A 22307-nucleotide genomic window follows, 5' to 3' on the forward strand; every position below is an offset into this window, starting at 1 on the left:
TAATTTTATTATGTTTAGTGGAAAAAGTGAAGTCTTTGGCTTTCTTGGATTTATTAAGAAATGTTTTGGTATGATTTTCCAGGTTTGAGACAGTTCGAGGCCAAATGGATTGGATGGGCTGGTGTCAATGTAACGGATGAGGTTGGGCAGGTTGCCCTTACAAAGGCTTTAGCTGAAAAGGTTAGAAGTTGTACCTTTTGAAACTTATGTGCTTGGGATAGCTTCCCATTAGTTTGCTCTGATTTTCTGTTGGTGTCTAAAGACAGAATCTATATGATTGCAATGCATATGAAATTTATGGGCCTGGGATAGGATCCTATTAGTTTGATTTGTTTTTTTTCACTGGTCTGTTAAGACAGAGTCTGCAAATGGCAAGGAAATGCTTCTGTTATCTGTATTGTTGCAATTTCAGTGATTACATATATTGAAAGAAAAACAATTTGGTCTATTATTAATGATGTTTTCGTGCTTCTCTTATAAAGAGTGCTCCTACAACTGCTTTCGCAAATCTGACTTTATAGTGCTTAAATCAAGTTTAAGGCACAAGTCTGTCAGATAATTCTTAAATACTTCGTTTTGGATAAAGCGTCAGATATGCCTAGTATGAAATTGGAATATCTGCAAAGATAGAATTAATATAATTGTATGTTGAATAAATTGTTTTTCAAATAAAATAGTATATTATTGAGAAAAGAGATTTGAGCCTCATAAGCATATCAAGAGTTATGTAATGAATTTTAATACTTGCAAACAACTAAGAAACTATCTTTTAAATTAATCCTAGACAGAATTTATTGATATTTGACGTAGGCTTTTAGTTTTAACTATGTAGTAATGATTTGTACACTAATTAGATTTAATTAACTTTCACAACGCAAGATACAACCACTGTAACTTCCTCCCTGGATAATAGATAAGTGCACAAATGCATATTGAGTGCTTCATGGAGTATTCTTATTCCAATTTTTATGCATTCATTCATTTGCATCCAGCATTAGGTAATATAGGTAGTCCCATGCTTGTTTTACAAAAAAATCAAGTTTACATATATATGCAAAGCTAGAGTAATATGACTGAAGTTCTTTTGAAATCCTTATGTGAAAGAAGACTCTTGGTGACAAAAAGTATACTTTTCAGTGTTATTACAAAGCCCAGATACACAAAGATATCAACAAAGATGAAGAGAAAAGCCAAGAAGAGATACTTGATTGATACTAAAATAAAGAGAGGAAAATCTCATAAATCTCAAGAAAAAGAAAACCCCTAAAATAACTAAGTGTACCATAAGTTCTATTATTACACTTCCAATATGGCTTTATAGTTTAAGAGTATATAAAGTGTTTCTGACTGTCTAAACCTTTAAATTGCCCATTATAGTGCTAAAATCCTTCCTTAATGTTCTTTCTAGATAGTACACCAAGCTTATCTAAATTTGACAAGTTTATTTTGACCGGGAGACTTAAAACAGAATATCTGGACTTTGTTCTTGAGTAGGACAATATTGCTGCTCCGCACCATCTTCTACTGTCCATGGGATGAAATGGCAGTGTACATCAACATGCTTGGTGCTCTCATGAAAATGGGATTCCTGGCTACCCCTGGGTTATCACAAGATTAAATTCTACGCTTAGTTTGATCAATTTATGAATTCAGAAGTACTCCTCTAAGCCGAATGGCTTCACAAGCCACCTTTACTGCTGCTCGGTACTTTTCTTTTGTAGAGTAAAGAGAGTATTCACATCATTACTTGGTGACTCCAAGAAAACACTCCTGTTCCAAGAATGAACAAAGAGCCTGATGTGTACTTCATGTCATCCATAGATCCTGTTCAATTTGAGTTGGATAGCCACTCAAGTAAAAAAGTTCGGCTACCAAAATCTAATGCTTTTTTACATATCATACAACTTTTTTGGTTCTATCTAGTCTTCATCTGTAATAACTCCCTGGCGGCTCTAGCTTGACAACACTAATTTTTCTTAATTATTTAGTTTTTTTGACATTTAGTCAAACACTTGGCAGGCAGTGCTAATACTACTGAAATTAATTTCAAATATTTGTTGATTAGTAATTTCCTCAATTCCAAATTTCCACACTCAAGTAAATAAAGATAAAGGTAATGTTCTGAATAACAATGATTATGGTCAAACCGATTCAGATTTACAAGGATAGATTTTGCATCTTGTTTGTTATGCCAAAAGAATACTGAATGATAAGCAACAGTTCCGAAATTAATTGTGAAGGTATTCCTTCTTCAAGCTAATTATGAAATCAGAATTACAACATGAATTCCTTGTACCTGGTAATCACTACATACAATTTGCAGAATGCACCTCAATACAAATCATGTCCAAAACACTCATGTTAGGAAATGGGTTTGCATTTACATTCCTCCAAACTTGTACATGCCTCCTGAAACAAATCGCAGCTCCCTAAATTCTGAAGGCAGGCCTCCAAATTTCCAATGCAGACCCTCCAAATAGGCACACAGGCTTCCAGAATATGTATGCACTCCAACTACAGCACAAGCCGCTGCCCTGCTGTGTAGTTGGCAGCCTCACAACCAACAATTCAACCTCCTTGAAACAATATCCAGACTTGCAGCCTTAGACGTCCAAGTTGCCACTGTTCTATGATGAATTTGCAGATGAAAATCTAGCTCGAGCAGCTATAAAGAGCTCTCCAAAAGCCTCAGCAAACAACACATGAACAGAGAAATTTGTGGGCATTCTTGAATGCCAAATCAATCAATGTCCAGAATGCAGAAGCAAGGATCACTAATTCACTTCAGAATAACAATACCAAAATAGTGGACAATAATGACGTCCAACAGTCATACAATTACCAATTCTCCAGCTAATTATTGGAATCCCCAGATACAAAGGAAAAACATTAGAGGAGCTTGGTAATTCTACTAGAACAATTCTCAGACTCAACCACAATACCTCAACTGTGGAAAGCACAATCAGCTTCAAACCCTTATACTTCAGCAAGGGCATAGAAATCATCAGCCACAAAAAACTCTTCACAAACAACAAAAGAAAATAAACAATCAGATGCTTTTTCCTTCGCAATGGCTCATATTTATAATCCTCAAATGGCACTTAGTTTCCCAAATGTAACCCCATTTAAGAAGCTGCACCAACACAACACCACTTTATAACATATAATAATAATAAAGTGCCATTATAATAATGAAACCTTAATATTTAATTAATAAGTATGAACCCATACAATAAATAGCCCATCCAATGTAGTTGATGACCGACTGGTTGCACTACCATCTGCACTGCCAAATGTGGCAACTGCTTGAATTAGACTCACTTAAAATAGTAAATATGCAACTGAGCCCCTCAAATATTACTGTTAGCTCACGAGGGTCACTATGATGAATTGACTCGATTGCAGGAGCTCGCCAAACATGGGGACGTTACAATCCTCCCTTCCTAAGATTACTTGTCCTCAATTAATCCAACAACACACTGAAACCTCCACTGGGACTCTATAAGAAACACGTGACATCTTTGTCATCACCAAACCAATTGTGTGCCAAAAATATCATCAAAACTAACAACATGACTTGCAACATCGCACATAGTACCTGTGCTAATGATGTAGTAGTCAGGACATCACTAGAAAACAACTCTGTAGGAGATCTCAATACACTCTCCTTTAGTATATCTACCTAATTATCTGACAAACAGTCCAGCTTAGGCACCAAACCAACTTTGCGCCCAATGCAATTCCTGGACATGTCATTCAAATATAAGACTGTAAACACTCATCACAGTATAAACTCTATTGCCACTATGACCATCCCCATTGTCATCCTCATGCTGTTGTGATAACTCTACCTCAATCACATCAGCATAAACCCACATGCCATGGTTCGATACCCCTTTTGGCCTCAATGCACATTTATGACCTTTAGAGAAAGGCCCCTTGCATCAATAGCAAAGCTATCTCCTCAAGTCCTCTCTGAATGTATCTTCAAACTTCCCCACATACTGCTCCTTTCCTCAACAGCAGGTGGGGACTCCTCATCAATAGGCGGAGGAATAGAAGATTTTAAAGCAACCTTGCCTTGAGAAGATGACTCTAGAACTCGCACTTTCCTCATCGCCTCCTGTAAGGAAGATGGGTCCAATGACTTAACCCTTTCACAGAGGGCTCAACCAATCCCTCCATGAACACCATCACACGTCTGCGCTTTGATATGTCATATACCATAACTAAGAGTCTTTGAAACTCATTGATTTAACTCTCTAATCCACCAGACTACTTCAGCAGTGCTGACTCACGGAAGTACACCTCAAGATCCTCCGTATCAAACCTCTCGATCAGACAATCTACAAACTCCTGATAGGAAGTGATATGATCATGCTGAAGCGAAACTAAACCATGATACCATTAGTCGTGGGCAACTCCAAGATGCAACACACCAAATCTGATAGCATCCCCTTCAATCATAGAATGCAATGCCAAATATGTGTCGGGCTTATGGACTCAAGCTCGAGTTATAGCTCTCCCACTACCACCGAAGAGATCCAGTGTCATCTTACTGGCAACCTCCCTCAAGTCAATTTGTTGAGGCCTCTATTTCTCAGGTGTCGACCTCAGATTGCAATGCTCTCATTTTCGAGTCAGGAAGCTATCAAAATGTGGCAAAGCATCCCACTTTGCAAAGTATGCCACCATGTCATCACCAAAAGGAGCATTTTCAACCTCAACACTGATCGCATCTGCCTCGGGTCTCAGAAATGTGGGCCTCTGCAACCTATCGTATGTGCCAGTATATCTAGTCCCATCAAGCTTGTTAGCTAACCTGCCTCGATCCTTTGCTCTAGTCCTGTCACCATCTTTGTGCCTGTTATCTGCTCAGGATCGATGTGAATTGACAAAAGCATTACAAGCACCTCACTCCCTATTCCAAGATCTAAGGAGGGCAATCCTTTGCTAGTTTTAGAAAGCTGTTGCAGCACCTCAGCAACATGATGCTGACCATGCAAAGGATCCCTAAATGTACCCTGAGCTTCTCTATGAACCTCAGGTCTTGCCCAACATCTTTGTATTCGTTACTAGCATAACAAACTGGACTATCAACACCCCTATTGCCAATAGAACCAAAATGAATATTAGGCTCTCCATCTCTAGGTGGTGAAGTATGCCCTCTACGGGTATAATGTCTACCCGAAATAAATCTCCTATCTCCATCTATGAATATTGAATACCAATCACTAAATCAAATGTTGACGATCTTTGAATTAAGCACTGATCAAAATACTTTGAGCCCAATTCCTATAGTTTGGCATGAAACCGCTTTGATACCATTGTAATAATCCCCTAGCGGCTCTAGCTTGATAACACTAATTTTTTTGTAATTATTTAGTTGTTTGACATTTAATCAAACAATTGGTAGGCAATGCTAATACTACTTAAATGAATTTCAAATATTTTTTGATTTGTAATTTTCTCAATTCAAAATTTCTACACTCTTAAGTAAATAACGATTAAAATAATTTTCTGAATAATAATGATGATGTTCAAAACCATTGTAGAATTACAAGGATAAATTTTGCATCTTGTTTGCTATGCCAAAAGAATATTGAATGACAAGCACCAGTTCCGAAATCTATTGCAAAGGTCTTCATGTTTACCGTACAGGATAAACGGATTCTCATCGCATTAAGGTATTAGAATGTAATGCAAAACATGATACTTTATTCATATAAGTAGTATGCAATTCTAATTACAACAATTACAATGATAATTATGATCTAATAGTTCATTCGGTTGATGTACATATACTTTCCCGAAGGGGTGACTCAATCGTCACGCACTCTTTTGGATACAATTCTACCCATCGGCTACAATGTGGATTTTATCGACAATATCATCCTCCCAAAAAGTAAATTCGTCTTTGGATGACAAAATAAAAACTCAAAACATAATTCAAACACCAATTACATCAAGATTTAGACAACTAGGAAGAGGGATGCGTCTTTGGTGTGGTAGATGTCTGTGCTCTAAGCTCGTTTAGCTCTGCTCGTAGCTCACGCACTTGCCCAGTCTGTACCTTCAAATTTGCTTCAGCCTTCATTTGAATTTCCAAGGTTGTTTGCATCATTCCAACAATCTCTCCAAGTTCTGTCTCCTCCTCCGTTGCCACCTACTGTAGCTGACTCTGTTGGACCAAAAATGTTGTCCTCTCGAGTTTCCAAGCTGCTCTTTCTGACTCCCGAGCTGCCTTTTCTGTAGCTAGTTCTGCCCTCATTGTTGCTAACCTGGTAGTTGACTCCTCCTGAGCCCTCTCTGTCGCTGCTTGGTTCACTTGGCTCCTCCGAAGGGCATAATAAACATCCCTATATATCTGGACTATCTCCTGAGTTAGAGCCCCTATGCGGCTTTCCCCAATCGACTCTCTTGTATTGGCCCAATCCTTGTGCATCTTTGCAGTCTCAACTTTGGCCCACCAATGCTCCTCAAAGTAGACTGAAAAGGTAGCTGGGCACCCTACTCTCATGAGGGATATGATGTGCTCCAGCTCCTTCAACGCCAAATCCAAGGCTTGTGTCTATGTAGAGGTCATCGCTCAGTGAGCCCAAGTCGTCATAGCAGCGATAAATGCCTCCACACTCTCTCCCATCGATGCATTTGGCCCCACTATAGGCTGCTTGGTGCCCATTGCTGTCTTCATTGCCTCTACCATTTGCTCAGCATTGCTCTCTGTAGAGAAGTGTGGCATCCCATCGATTTGCGTCGGGTGACTCTCCACCTGCGTGCCTACAGGATCTCCTTCAGGGGCTACTTCCTGTGTAGGTGTGAGAATGCTTGTCACCCGTGGTGCTTGTGTGCGGTTAAACCTCGTACTCAAGTACGTGCTCAACCTCTAAGATTTACTTCCTCTGTTCGGCTCCTCTATCGACGTTGCTAACAACGCTACATCCATTGTAATCATTGTGCCCAAACCTACCACATCCAAGTGAACACCAGGTTTCTGCAAAGCCTCATTCGATTTTATCTCCATCACTCTTTCCTGAGTGTCTATCTCATCATTGGGTACAAGTACCTTAGCCCCTGCCTCTGGTACAGCTGGCAAAACCTCTCGAACAAGCTCCATCGTTACCTCCGGAACGACTGTTGCCGTTGGTGACAGATGTGACTCTGTCTCCCTATAATGTCTACATTTTTAGCAGGTTTGTGCAGTTGGCCAGGTCAGTTCACCATTGTGACCCTCGTGAGCTGACAATGGGATTTAAGGGTCTCAGTTGTGTGGTTATAGGCTTTCCAAGAGCCTATTGTGTGTTTTGGCTCTATTTGAGGGACTTACTATTTATAGTAAGTCAATCTGTTGGTTTCGATGAGCTCAGTTGAGTTAGAGGAGTTGGAGGATGCTCTTAGTTTTTATTTCAGGCTTCTAGTTTGAGCTCCAAGAATCTTGGAGGGAGTGTCTATTTATAGTAAGTCACCCCGTTAGGTTCATTCATCATCTTTCATCATCAGGATCACTTGTGTTGTCAAATTTTGATTCTGATGCCTCTTCAGTTGTTTTCGCAAGATGGGTGAATTATTATTATTATTCATATAAATACGGTGAGGTTGCTATTTTTGATAGTGTTGTTGGTTGGTCACCTCAATATCATAGCACGTTGGAACTGGGACAAAAAGTTTTAAATCACGGGAACAAGAAACAGTGGCTTTGCGTGTCAGAATTTTAAGTTATGGTGGAAAAGATCATTTTCGGAGCCAAAGGCAATTAATAAATCAGATTATAATGACATTTTATTATATTTTAATGTTGTGTGTGGGAAGCTTCTTAAGTGAAGTTCATTTGGGAAACTTTGTGCCATTTGGAGATTATAAATATGAGCCCATTTGATGAGTAAAGCATCCAATTATTTGATTATCTTATTTTGCTCTTGTTGTCTTTGTGACATTTTTGAGTCTAAAATTTGTGCCCTTGTTGAAGTATAAGGGTTTGGGATTTACAGTTGAAGTATTGTAGAGTTAATTCTGAGAATCCATAGCTGAGGTATTGTGGACTTTTGAGTTTTATTGTCGTCTCCTCTTTTTGTATTAATTGTGGCTAAGGAGCATTTATACAATTGAATATTATAATTTCTCTGTTGCTAGACGAGGCTTTAGTCTACAAATTGGAGTTCGGTAATTCTGGATATCCCAGTTTGTTCGTTTTGCATCAGAATTAGCATGTTGGATTTACAGCTTGAATGCCATGGGTTCTTATATTTGGCATGATTTCTATATCAATTTTGGGCAGCATTTGTAAGGGTAGATTGTGAACGCCAGATTGAAATTGGACCAGGTGGCTTTTAGTTTGACTTTGCAATTACATTCTACGGCAAAGACATGGTTCTTAATTTGTAAAATTCAGTTTATATTACATAGTTTGAAATTAACAGGTTGGCTTCAAATTCTGATTTATAATCAGCCAACAATTAAATTCTCTTTTCTTTATATTGTTGTATGGTTTGTTGATGAATGAATTCAGACGCTGGTGTAAATCATTTTAGAATTCTTTATTGGCATTTGGTATTTATTTATGCAAAACTTATAAGGCCAAAATTAAGTAAATCTGTGATCAGTTTGTTGTACATCCTGATATTGTGTTTGAAAATTTAAGACATCATAGATTCAGTGGTAATTGGGCTGCTTGCCAAGTACTTTAGTAGTGACATCCTTATAAGACAACTCTGACTATCTAGTTGGCAGTTTGGGATGTTATGCGTGGGGGGTGGCTAGGACCTTCAAGGTTTCATGATGTTATTATGGTTGGGAGGAATCGTGTACTTAGTTTTCGTGTTTCTATTCACTACAATGTTGCTTTCAGTTATCCCCTCCACTACTGTGTTAGATGGTTAGATGCAATTTTTTGTCTAGTAGTTATTGTTTCAAGTGTATGTGAAAGAAATTGATGCTTGATTTAGTTATAACCAGATAGGTTTATTACACTCCCCTACGACTACGGCCTCTAGAATGGGTAGTGTCTCTGTAGCGGGCTGAATCGCAGCGGTAGCCACAGTCATCATCACTAGCTGTTTGAATTGGCCAAACCCTGGAATATGCATGCCGTGTGTACCCATTGGAACCAAGTGTCACATTGTCACGAGTATTGGCCATGGATAATGGTGTCGCTGTAATCACTTTCACCTCCTCATCATCTTCTTCATCCTCCTCGTCGGTGTCACTCTCATCGGACGATGTCTCCTGTCGACCACTATCAGTATGTCCTCCATCCGGGCCTGGTCATTTCTGTCCGACCGTGGTCTTGCTGCCAAGTGTGTTGAGGTGTCTCCATTGCATGATAGGGGGTTCGCCTGACGCAAGTGGTCCAGGCTTGGCCTCTAGCCTTTCGTGGGGAATCATTTGCGTCGTTGTCTCCAAGAATAACCCAATTGCATAGTGTGGCATGTAGAACATCTTATGTTCTAGTGTCATAAATTCGTACATACTTTCTACCAATAGTGCAGCCCAATCACACACTCTTCCTTGTAGGATCCCGTTCATCATTGCAACTCGTGGGAATGAAATGTTTGAAGCACAGCTGGATCCTGTGAGGCGACTTTTTACTAAGTCCATAAGACAATGCCAGTGCCCTTCCTAAACATTGGACTTCTTCAGTGCTCTACCCTTCAATGTGTCCATAAGGGCTTCCTTCTCCGTTTGTGTCAAGTCCCCGCATACCAACTGTACCAGTTGTGCCTTCACCTCTCGACTCAATTTTTTCAGTTTGTTATCGATATTCCTTCCACCCTGTGCATGACCAGGTATTCTGAATACCCATGTGAAGTTTAGTGCTCTGAATGATATTACAAGGTTGCGTCCAAGATAGGTGAACGAATTGGTTTGAGAGAACCTATCGTACGTCTCTATCATTGTGCGCAAGAACCCTTCGTAGTCTCGAATGCAAAATACAGGCATTTGTATTGCCCATTCAACCTGTGCCTTTCAAATGGTGGTTTTCACCAGATGGTTATTAGGTGTCTCCTGCCACCATTTTCTGCATTCTGCTCCATTCAAACCCTCAAATGAGACATTTTGTGCCATGAGATGATCGGTTGTAGCTGGCTATGTTGTTTGCTTGCGTTTCGTTTTACTTGCTCTTGTGCTTGTGCCTCATGCAACACACACTCTTGATGACAAGGTTTTTACGTTTCTGTTCATGGTTGCAATCGTTGCTATATCTTCCTCCAACTTCTTTTTCCAAACTCTCTTTCTCGCTGAATGCATACCTGTCACTTCCCTTGTCTTTTTGGTTTTCCAAAAACAGTTAGATCAGTTGTTGGATCCCTCCGTGCAACTTGTTTCGAAGGTTTCTTCTACTGTCTGTTGGTGTCTGTACATATCCGTACAACTCCTCCCTTCAATGCTCTTGTATGATCAGTATTAGGCTTGTTCATGCTCCATCTAGTTGTACAACTAGATGTTCTCTACGACCTCTATGAAATATATTGGCGTCTCTTCACTTGCTAAGTAGTTGTGCGGTAGACATGGTCGTATGGATGTGTTCTCCTGTCAAGTCCGTACGACTGCACTTCTCCTCTGCACTTAGACCTCACTACTACATTTGTACACCGTACTGTAACATTCTACTACTCCCCTCCATTTTATCTTGTTTAGCCGTATGGTGTATGATAATGCTCCACGCTTTTCTCTGTCAATGTGCCATCTGTACGGTGTACAACGATGATACACTCCACCTTCTATATGTGTCATTCGTACGGTGATAGCATTGGTCTCCTTCATTTCTTTCTTGTACGATCCGTACAGGCAATGCTCACAACCTTCTTTGTGCTGATTTTACAGCCGTACAATATTGTCTGTTTGTCTAAAACCTTCTACTTTGTTCGTACGGTGTTTTCTTCTTCACTTATTGTGTGTGTTTTTACGTTGTCTTCCTCTAGGGCCATACGGTATCCTCCAAAGCTGTACGGTTGGCGCTTATGAAGTTTTCCCCTTTGTACTTTTGTGCTTCTCTTATTGTCGTACAGTGCTCTTTTTATCTGGTTTCCTTGTGTTTGCTTACCATACGACAGTAGTGTTAGTATATTAATGTCGAGCCGTACTTTATATCCACCTACTTATCCCCTCACCGTGTGAAGGTCCTGTACAGTAATCTTCATACTACTCAACTATAATAATATTTATGTATATTACTATTCCTCCTATTTTGCTCATTTTATTATACTTATTTACATTTACTTATTGTACATATATACATTACTAGTTTTTATTCCTTTTATACTGTCTCTGAAGTGTTCCTCCGTAGAGGCATGTTATTTCTTTCATGATAGAGTTTCAGCTTCAACCCATTCATTGCATCAAGTACTTCCTTCCTGTTGAGCATCCATAGTTTCATTGTTCCATTATCGCCAACTTTGCGGATCTTGTATGGCCTGACCCTTTTCACTTTAAATTTCCCTGGTTTGATCTCATCGTGTCCATGATACTTCAACACTAATTGGCCCGGTTGAAACTTGTTCAACTTAAAGTGCTTGTCATGCCATACCTTACGCCTGTACTGTGTAACTTTAGTGGCCATTGTGCCTGTAGTCATTGTTCGTCGAGTTTATTTAAATTATACAGTCTTTCCCTTAGACTTTCCATATCTCCTAGTTTGTTTTCAATGATGATTCTTAAACTTGGTACTATGAATTTTGTTGGTACCATGACCTCCTATCCATACATCAACTAAAACAGAGTGTGTCCCATGGTTACCTTGTATGAAGTATGATATGCCCATAACGCTAATGGTAACTTTTCTTCCCAATCCTCTTCTAAAATGCACCGTCGTAGAATCTGGTTGGGTCTCATTTTATATAGTAACCCGTTGATCAACTGAAACGTTTGACTCCTTAGCACCAGTTTCCTTTCGTTCAACAGCATTTCCCTAGGAAATTGCCCTGCTAAAAGATATTCCTTGATACTTGCGTATTAGGCTGGTAGTACGACAATTTGGAATAGTTGTGTTAGCAAAATCGTCATTAATTCCCTTCGGTGGTTCTCTTGATTTGATCCTTGACAAATGGTCTGCGCGTACATGGCTTTTTCTCGGCCATACCACAATTTTGAATGTAAACTCCTATAACAGTAATAGCCATCTGCTTATTTGTCCCTGGATGATCCACTTGTTCATGAGATATAACAGTGCTTGATGATCTACATAAAATACGAATGGAGTCGCCACTAAAAAATGTGTAAATTTCTATACGACGTATACCATTCCAAGTGCCTCTCGCTCTATTGTACTATAATTGTTCTCCACTTTAGATAGTAGCCTACTTGCAAAGTACACTGGATTATCCAATCCGTGATCACGTGTTTGTGCCAACGTTGCTCGATTTGCATTGTTCGATGCGTTGACATGGACATGAAACTCCTTATCCCAGTTCGAGTAAGCCAGGATAGGCACTATAGCTAGTCTTGTTTATAGTCCTTTGAAGGCTTCATTCTACTCTATATCCCATTTTTAGGGTTCTTCCTTGCAGGTTAGTTTGTCCAGCGGGTAGGATATTTTGAACCTTCGGTAGTATCCTATGTGTCCCAGGAACGATTTTACCTCCGTCACATCTGTCGAAGGTGACATTTCGAAGATTACTCAAACTTTGTCAGGATCTGTCATTAATCTTGCTTTGCATACTATGTGCCCTAATAGCTTCCCCTGTGGTACCATGAATTTGCACTTCTTCGGATTCAGTGCCAGTCTCATCCATCTGCATCTTTCCATGCATTCTTTGAGTGCGGTCATATGCTTGTCCTCCGCACTAAAGATTGACTAATCGTCCAAAAATGCCTTGAAATTCTCGACTGACATCTTATCAAATATGTGCAAGATAATTCTCTGAAATGTTGCCAAAGCATTACATAGTCTGAATGACATTCTATTGTAGGCATATACTCTATCTTCAACTATGAAGGTTGTTTTAAGCCTATCTTCTTTTGCGATGGATATCTGGTTGTATATGGAGAATCCATCCATAAATGAATAGATTTCGTGCCCCTTGACTTCTTTCAAAATACTATGAGTGAATGGTGTCGAGAATAGATCCTTGATCATTACTGCATTCGAGCATTGAAAGTCCACATATATCCTTATCTGAGTGGTGTCCTTCAGAGATATCACAATTGGTGATACACACTCACTCGTCTGCACCCTGAAAATAATTCTGGCTTTAAGCGTTTGGTTGATTTCATCAGTGACCTGTGCAACATAATTTTTGGTCATCTGGTATGACTGCTTCTGTATAGGTATTGCTCCTTCTATCAGTGGCATCCGGTGGATGCATAATTCCGATGGTACCCCTTTCAAGTCCTTATACGTTGAAGCAAACACATCTTTACATTACATAAATATTTTTAATGCTGTTGCCTTTAAGATTGGATTGTAGTCATCTCCCACACATATGTTCTTCGAGTTAGCTTCGTCCCCTAAGTTCATTTTCTTTACTATGGGTTCTTTATATTCAATAGACTTGTCTTCACTAAATGTATGTGCAGGTGTTTCATCTATCTGTGCTTCTCCTTCCTTCACTTCTCTATACTTTGGAAATTCACTCTTCTTTTCCATCCTCAACCACTAACATGTTACAGCTTGGAAAGAGCTCGTAGTCCTCCATCTGCCAATGTAGTAGGCTGTTCATTGAGTTTAGGTCATCATTGTTAGACCCTCCTTCCAATCTCAATATTCCCTCTTTGTTAGGTTCTATGCTTTTCTTCCCCTCGTCATCTCCTCTGCCTTCGCCTTTGGAATCCGATGATGCTGCCTCCTCTTCTACCATCTTTGTGTGTAGGTCGATTACAAATCTTCGGCCTCCGCCTTCCATGGACAAAGTATTCCATTTCCAATCATGTTTCACCTTTGCCTGCACCAGCCAGCCCTATCCGAGGATGGTGTCGTACCCTTTTCTTTTTAATGGTATGACCACGAAATCCAATAAGAATGGTTGTGTCTCGATGGTTACAGTTGTGCCATCAGAGTCCCTAAGGGCTTGATCCTGTGCTGATCGACACTGAGTAGTTGAAATGTAGGTGGCCACAACGTAGGTTGCCCCAACTTCTTCCGTATATCTTCTGGTAGTACATTCACTCCTGATCCTTCATCTACAATTGTGTCTGTGAGGATAGTTCCCAGGATACCCATCTCTACTACTGCAGGATGTCTTCCCGTAGCGAGTGCTAGTAGCATTGGGTCTGTCATAGTCGTTCCGCTCCCATCTTTTCTTGTCTCTTCCGTCACTTTCCGGAGTGGTGTCATGTTTTGTATTACAGTTCGTAGTTGAGTCATTGTAAGAAGAAGGTCATTCAGTTTCATAGGAACTTCCATTTGCATTACCTGCTATATAATATTTTGTTCTGCCAGGTTGCTCTTTGAGGTGCCGACAGTGTCTTTTGTTTGTGATTTTTCGGCTTTTATTTGTTTTTCTAATTTTGCTCGTGTTTGTTGCAACCTTTTCTTTTCCTTTTCTGCATCTGGTTACGTTGCCTTCTTTGCTTGCTCATGAGTGATGGCTAATGTCTCCTCACATGTTTCTATACTTAACAAGTTCACCCCTTGCTTAGACCATTTCGAATCCTCATGGTCTCCTGGACCACACCATCTGCACAATAGTGTGGTGTGTCCTTCGTGGTACAGTCTCTGGCGAAGTGTCCCCATAGAAACACGACATTGTATCATCAACCGTCCACTCGAGTCATATTGTATTCGACTTCAGTCCCAATTATTGTTACCATGCTATCCATGTTGGTAATTGTTACGGTACCCTCCTCAAGTTGTGTCATTGTTCGTGTTCGTTCCTGCTCCTGAGGTGGACACTTCCTGTATTAGCAATACTTGTTGGTGTCCCTTCGTCTTCATATTGAATGGGCATCCCTTTGTGGAATGTCTCGCAATTTGGAAAATATCACAAAATTGTTTCTTTGGGCAGGAGCCCTTTGTGTGGCCCTCCTCCTTACAATCCGTACGCCACAGTTCCCCTCCTTTTGCTGAGTCAGGATTCTTTTTCAGATTTTTGAACTCCATCATCATCCGTAACATGTCTTTTTGCAATGCTCGAACCTTCTTACTTGACTCTTCGTCGCTGCTATTGCTTTCCGAAGATGAATTGTTTGAGTTTGACGATTTGTTTTTCTTCTTTTTGCTCATTTCCCGCTCACTCTCAAGATCCATCGCCCGATTATATGCTTCTATGTATGACGTTGGAGGTACAAGTTTCATCTTTTTCTTCAATACTGGTCGTAGCCCTTCAACAAACCACCTTTTCTTTAACCCGTCAATTGGTTGGCTTTCTATTTTCCCCACCAGTTCCTTCAGCCTTCTTGCATATACACGGATTGTTTCTTTCTTTCCTTGTTTCGTACTGTATATTTTCGTTACTATTTCGTTATCATCCCTCAGTAGTTGGAATTCTGCTATTAATTCTTTCTTGATGTTTGGCCATGTGGATCAACATCCAAAAATAATCAATTGCTACACCCTGTAGGGTCGCCAAAATTGTCGGACCTAGTCATCCTAGTCTTTACACTGTTCGCTGTCCAGTTTGTTTCACATGTTTTACAATGTCTAACTGGATTGGCTGCCCCATCATCATTAAACTTCGGTAATTTTGCCTTCGGTCTTGCCATTGCTAATTTCTTTTGAATATGTGGTACTTGCTCGTACCTGTGCTGTTTTGTGTACCTGCATTGTTCTGAGTACCTATGTTGTTCTGAGTACCCGCGTTGTTCTGCACAACCGCACTACTTTGGACAACTGTACTGTGGACAACCATGTTGTTTGGTGTAAAGAGATCTTCTTCAAGCGAAGTTATTTTGTTCTCTACTTGTACCCATTCGACATGTGTATTGGGAACGAAAAGTTGACCCCATGCTCGTGCTCCTTTGACACTTCAAGTCGTGCGGGTTTCTTCCCTTCCGTTCGGATTCTCTACCTTGGCGTATACAAGTTTAGGAACTCCCCCCTTGTCTCGTCTATCAAATTCAATCTTTGGTGTGTTTCTTCGAGCAAGTCCTTGGCACTCCTTGGTCTGCTAGGTGAATGCACTCCCTCCATCAATGCTCCTTCACCCCCTCAGTGTCCGTCGATAAGCTGCTGAAACTTATGTCTGTGCTCCGTCTGTTGTGTTAAAATTAATGCTTCTCGTGCTATGCGTATATCATTCTTGTCTTTTATTTTATTCCTATCTTTATTAAGAAGTTTCGACATTAATCTTCATAACACCTATTGTATACCAAGTTTGACTGACAACGGCACCAAATGTTTACCGTACAGGGTAAACGGATTCTTATTGCATTAAGGTATTAGAATGTAACGTAGAACAGGATATTTTATTCATATAAGCAGCATGAAATTCCAATTACAATGATTACAATGATAATGACGATCCAATAGTCCATTCGAACAATGTACATATACTTTCTTGAAGGGGTGACTCAATTGTCACACGCCCTTTTGGTTACAATTCTACCTGTTGGCTACAATATGAATTTTACCGACAACAATGCCTTCTTCAAGCTAATTATGGAATTCAAATTACAACATGAATTCCTTGTGCTTGTTAATTGCTAAATACGATTTGCGGTATGCACCTCAATACAAATCATGTCCAAAACACTCACGTTAGGCAATGAGTTTGCATTTACATTCCTTCAAATTGAACGCAACTCCCAAACAAGGCTGCGTGAGCTTTCTAAACTTGCACAGGATTCCTGAAACGAATCCCATCTCCCTAAATTCTGAATGTAGGCCTCCGAATTTCCAATGCAAACCCTTGAAATAGGCACACAGGTTTCCATAGCATGTAAGCAGTCCAATCACAGCACAAGCCTCTGCCCTGCTGTGTACTTTGTAGCACTCACAACCACCAATTCCACCTCTTTGAAACTGTGTCCAGACTTGCAGCCCTAGGCGCCCAAGTTGCCACTGTTCTATGATGAATTTGCAGATGAAAATCCAGATCGGGCAGCTATAAAGAGCTCTCCAAAAGCCTCAGCAAACAATGCCTGAATAGAGAAATTTGTGGGCATATTTAATGCCAAATCAATCAACGTCCAGAATGCAAAAGCACAGAACACTAATTCACGTTAGGATAACCATGCCAAAATAGTGTACAATAATGGCGTCCAACAGTCATACAATCACCAATCCTCCAGCCAGTAATTGGCTTTCCAGATACAGAGGAAAAATAGTACAGAAGCTTGATAATTCAACTAGAACAATTCTCAGACTTAACCACAAGACCTCAACCAAGGAAAGCACAATTAGTTTTAAACCCTTATATTTCAGCAAGGGCATAGAAATCATCAGCCACAAAAAACTCTTCACAAGTAACAAAAGAAAATGAACAATTGGATGCTTTTTCCTTCACCATACTCATATTTATAATCCTCAAATGATAATTTAGTTTCCCAAACGTAACTCTACTTAAGAAGCTTCACCAACGCAACATCACTTTATAACATAGAATAATAATAATAAAGTGCCATTATAATAATGAAACCTTAATATTTAATTAATAAACATGAACCCATGCAATAAATAGCCCATCCAATGTAGTTGATGACTAAATGCTAGCGCCACCATTTGCACTGCCAAATATGGCAACTATGCAAATTAGACTTACTAAAAGTAGTAAATCCGCAATTGGGACCCTCAAATCTCACTATTAGCTCACGAGGGTTGCTATGATGAACTTGATTCAATTAACTGTAGGAGCTCGCCAAAAGTGGGGACATTACACCATCTTTGATTTTGGTTCAATTGAGTGCAACCTTTATAAGTCTGATTTTCAACATATCCACATCAAGTGTGCACCTTGGCATTAGAGTTAGCAACCTTTTTGATCAAAAAGATCTTCTTATCAAAGGTGTGCACTTTTTTACCATCTATTTTGTTCGCTTCACGTAGATGCCCTCGTGATAAAAAATTATCTTATTTGGTTTTGGAAACATGACACCTTACTCCTGTATTAGATGTATGACTGGTCTTCAGATATGGTAAAAATCTTTAATATTAACCTCTTTTTCCAAGAAAAATGATTTCAACAGCTCTGTTCCATGATCCTATGAATATTTAAACAGGGCTACAAAATGACAAGACAAACAAAATGGACAAGACCTGATCATGGCTAGCTCTTGGGTAAGCAAAAGACATTGTCTTTAAACTTGTCACCATTGGAAATTTCATATGGGTAAAATGTGATGCCCTTGGTTATTTCTCTTCTTATTTTCTTGATGTAATTATGAAATGTGTTCCAGCTGGAACCAATACATAGATACATAATGATATGTTGACAGGAACAATAACATGTAGCAATCAATTGAATTGTATCGTTAAAAGATTCAAAAACGTTTCCCATTAATAATGTTTGTACTCTGATTTCAACAGAAGATAAATAAAAAATATCATTCAATTACAACTGGTAACATATCAATCATAATAATGCAGACAACAATAACTATCTGGGCTGCACAAATGCTGACTCATATTATATATCTATGAGAGAGTCATTCACAACTAGCAATGAAAGTATAATGTTTCCAATCCTGGGTATGTGAAATCAGTAATGCTTTTATTCAACTTACAGGTAGAACCCAAACCCTTGCTCACAGGTATGTATTCTGAAAATAATTCCTGGTTGGCATTTTAGGATAATTGAATAGTGATTTATGAACTTCCTTTGTGTAATGCCTTGTCTAACTTCAAGGTTGTAAATATCACATGACTCTGTGCTAGCACAAAACTTCATCGATTCCCCTGATTAAGGTCAAGAGTGAACCTCCCTATATCATGCAACCTTTGCATACCCAAAATCAAATCAGTTCAGATTCTTCCTCTGTTCCCAATGTTCGCTTCTTCTTTTGTTCTTCCTCAGATTCCTCATTGATTTCATATGCAATGAATCCTTCTCTTCTTCCTTCATATGGTGCTCGCCATCAATATCCATTTATTCTAACCCAAAGGGCCCGGGGACGAATAATGCATTGATGAGGTGTTTGTGTATCCTTAGAACCACAATTCCTTCTACATGCTTTTTAGTTAACTGCTCCTCTAGGGTCATCATAGGTTTGGCCCAATCTAAGCCTTGTCTATATGGCTCTTCCGTTATTACAGGATCCTCTTTGATATCTTTTTCTCTACCAATAGTCTAGGCCCCCTTAGTTGCATATCCCATCATATCGATCTCTATAATATATACCTTCCTCTCCCTATATAATTTCTGTTTAGATCCGTTCATGTTTCTTGATAGGCCTATCATCTAGTGTTGTGAGTTTAACAACCTTGTTATACACCACTTCTCTCATTTTAAATGGTTGGAGTCAACAAACTTTGAACTTGCCAGGTTTAATTTTGTTACGACCATTATGCTTGAGGACTGATTGTTGTGGACGGATTTTTTTTGCCGAAGGTGTTTATCATGCTAGAATTTTCTTCTTTGTTAAGCTACCTCCGTTGCCCATTGTGTGGTCAATCGCCTTTCATCCAACTTCATTAGGTAAAATAGTCATTCCTTGAGTATCTCCTCATCTACTTTCCACCGCCACCCTAAAGCTTGGTATTGTATATTTTGACGGTACCACAACCCCCTCGCAGTATATTAGCTGAAAGTGTGTTCTCTGTTGTCGCCTTGTATGTAGTTCGATATGCCCAGGGCACAACTTGAAGTTGTTCTTGAAGAGCACACGATTATACGATATTTCTTCACCCATTAATCTGCTCCACACACTCCTGACTTTTCTTCTTTTAGATATTTCTTCCTTTTCACAATTCGCTCTTATATTCTTCAAAATGAGATAACTCTATTTTATATTCCTGTCAAGTAAAAGTCACCACTTTTCAAAATCTCTAGCCACACCCCTTCTTTAACAAAATAAAATAATATTTGCCCACTGTATTAGTTATTCTTTTATTTTGTCTTATCGGGTTCAGTTTATCAACCCATGTATACAAAAGCAATGTTTGTGATAAATAATTTCTTAGCATTATCAGATTTTCACAATCCATTTGTCATATGAAATTTTGCTTCTAGATTTGATCGTGTGTGTTGAGAGAATGTATACACACACACACACACATAGGTATATATACATATATATGTATACATACATATATATAGATATATGCGGACACACACACATATAGGTATATATACATATATATAGATATTATACATTTATATATATTAAATCTTATGTATATATAGGTATATATACATATATATAGATATTATACATATATATATATGTTAAATCTTTTAATTGTTGTGGATATATATATATATATATATATATGTTACATCTATTAATAATTTAGTGATAAATTATATTATTCTTATAAGCAAGTTGTAAGATTTACTTATATACTTCTTTTGTTTGGTTTGTTAGTCTCCCATAGATTCTCTTTCTTTTTAGGTTTTTCTGGTTTTGTTAACTTTTCCTTCTGTGGTCTCAATTAGCTTTATTATTTTTCCCTTCTCCACCTTGATGTTTTTGCCTCTTCCCCCATCTTCTATTCCTCCTTTTTGAGGCTTGTTCTGCACATTCCACTATTATATTCTTACATTCTCTCATCTTGATGATGGATCACAGAGTGTGATCTGAAATGTTGATGCTAAAAAACACAAACACAATTGAATCCAGAAGCAAAATTTCATATAAAATAACTTATTCAGCTCTCTGTTATGTTTGTGATAAATAATTTCTTCATCGTAGCTGTCCATTATGTGATAATTAATTTAATCACCTCGGGCTTTTGGTTTATTTAAATGAACTTCTCAAACTGCGTATTCAACTCCTTATGAGGGAACTTGTGAATTCTCCATCTGTGGTTTCTCCATTCCTCCATATATATTCGTCTTTTATTTTATACAATGGCTCGAGTCTTTTTATCTTTTATAAGTCACATCATCTCCCTGTTGATGACTCCTCCAGGATTAATTGCTGTGTTGCCATAGAGTTTTCTAATTTCAACGTCACTGCTGATTTACAAACTCTGTTAGACTCATATGAAGAATTTCTTCTGTCAGATTATAATCTCACCCTGCATACTTTCGATGCCTCAAAACAATAAGATTAAGATTGCTGTATATGATTGCTCTGTTCAAACATTTCACAACACATGATGACATCTTCACCGTTTCAACCTTTATCGGGCCTGTGCAATTTATCCGGTTTTGTCTTCATCGGGCTCCTTAATGACTGATGTGATCTTAATGAACGCTGAAACTATCCATGTGGAATCATGCTGAAACTGTCTTAGTCATATTATGTCAGTTTTCATGGTGACATACAAGTTGTATTCAAATCAAATTATTCAATCCGCCAATAATATAACTCCTAGTCATTGTCCATTGTTTTATCGTTGAAGCAGTATATGCTTATCGGTTTGTACAGATTTTTCTTTGTACTGTCAGATAGCCTTCATTGACATCAAAGTTCAAACATTGTTGTCCATTAAAGTTGCTTTATATTGTTTTCCTCTTATTGCTGGGACCATCAATATGTAGTCGCTGTTCATGTTTGTCCTTAAACAATAGTGTGTAGATGTTCTCTAATACTTTGACCGTCTCTGGTAGGGTCTTTTTGCTAAACTTTCAACAACACCTCTTCAGATGTGATCCTTACCAATGTTCTTTAATAGAAATTCCTGCATGTATTTATATATTGTTGCATGCTATTTATCTGTTTCCAAATGATATTAATTACTGTACATGATTTAATATGACTTATTTATCTCTGTATACATATTTTTGATTTTGCCTCTGTAAGTCACTATTCCATCACTCTCCATTCATGGCTTGCACCCATATTGGTATCGTATCTTATATGCTATAATTGCTTTAAGTCTCATATCATAGCCAAATTGTTTGCACCAGATATTACTGCTGTGTGTATTTCATCTGCTGCTCCTATATTTGTGGCTTTCATTATATCTCATGAAATGAATTCACATTCCTTCTAAAATGGCCACTGTAATTGTTCATTGTATTTCTCCTTTTATCGGGGCCTCAAAGACATATTGCTTCAGCTCTTTCATATTAAATATCACTGCTGCTCTGCATATATATATGCTGACAGGATTGTCAATGTGAATTCTTGTTTTGCCAACGCTAAACATCCTCCTTCATTGTTGGAACCATAGATAGTCGCTGCTGTATAAATTGTTTTTTATGCTTGGACAAATTGTTCATGAACTTTATCTAATTGTTGTTTATGCTTGGACAAATTGTTCATGAACTTTATCTTTGTCTTGAGGAGTTTTCCAATCTTCTATATATATGTATATAAATCTCCCTTTT

The 22307-nt window shown here is 38.6% G+C and overlaps 1 protein-coding gene across 4 annotated transcripts in view; it reads left to right on the forward strand.

Annotated features, from left to right (window-relative positions):
- LOC149546218 (alpha,alpha-trehalose-phosphate synthase [UDP-forming] 1-like) overlaps positions 1–22307 on the forward strand; it is a 241184-nt gene that overhangs the window by 3708 nt on the left and 215169 nt on the right. For all 4 annotated transcript variants that reach the window (XR_016353669.1, XM_089791062.1, XM_089791063.1 and 1 more), the window contains exon 2: positions 83–180. Coding sequence is in view for 3 of the 4 variants with exons in the window: in XM_089791062.1 (XP_089647188.1) it covers positions 83–180 (98 nt within the window). In the remaining variant the exon portion in view is untranslated. The remainder of the gene's footprint in view (positions 1–82; positions 181–22307) is intronic.

The sequence above is a fragment of the Cupressus sempervirens genome, chromosome 7 (genome assembly GCF_028749045.1).
Source record: "Cupressus sempervirens isolate cs-2001-9-10 chromosome 7, ASM2874904v1, whole genome shotgun sequence".
NCBI lineage: Eukaryota > Viridiplantae > Streptophyta > Pinopsida > Cupressales > Cupressaceae > Cupressus > Cupressus sempervirens.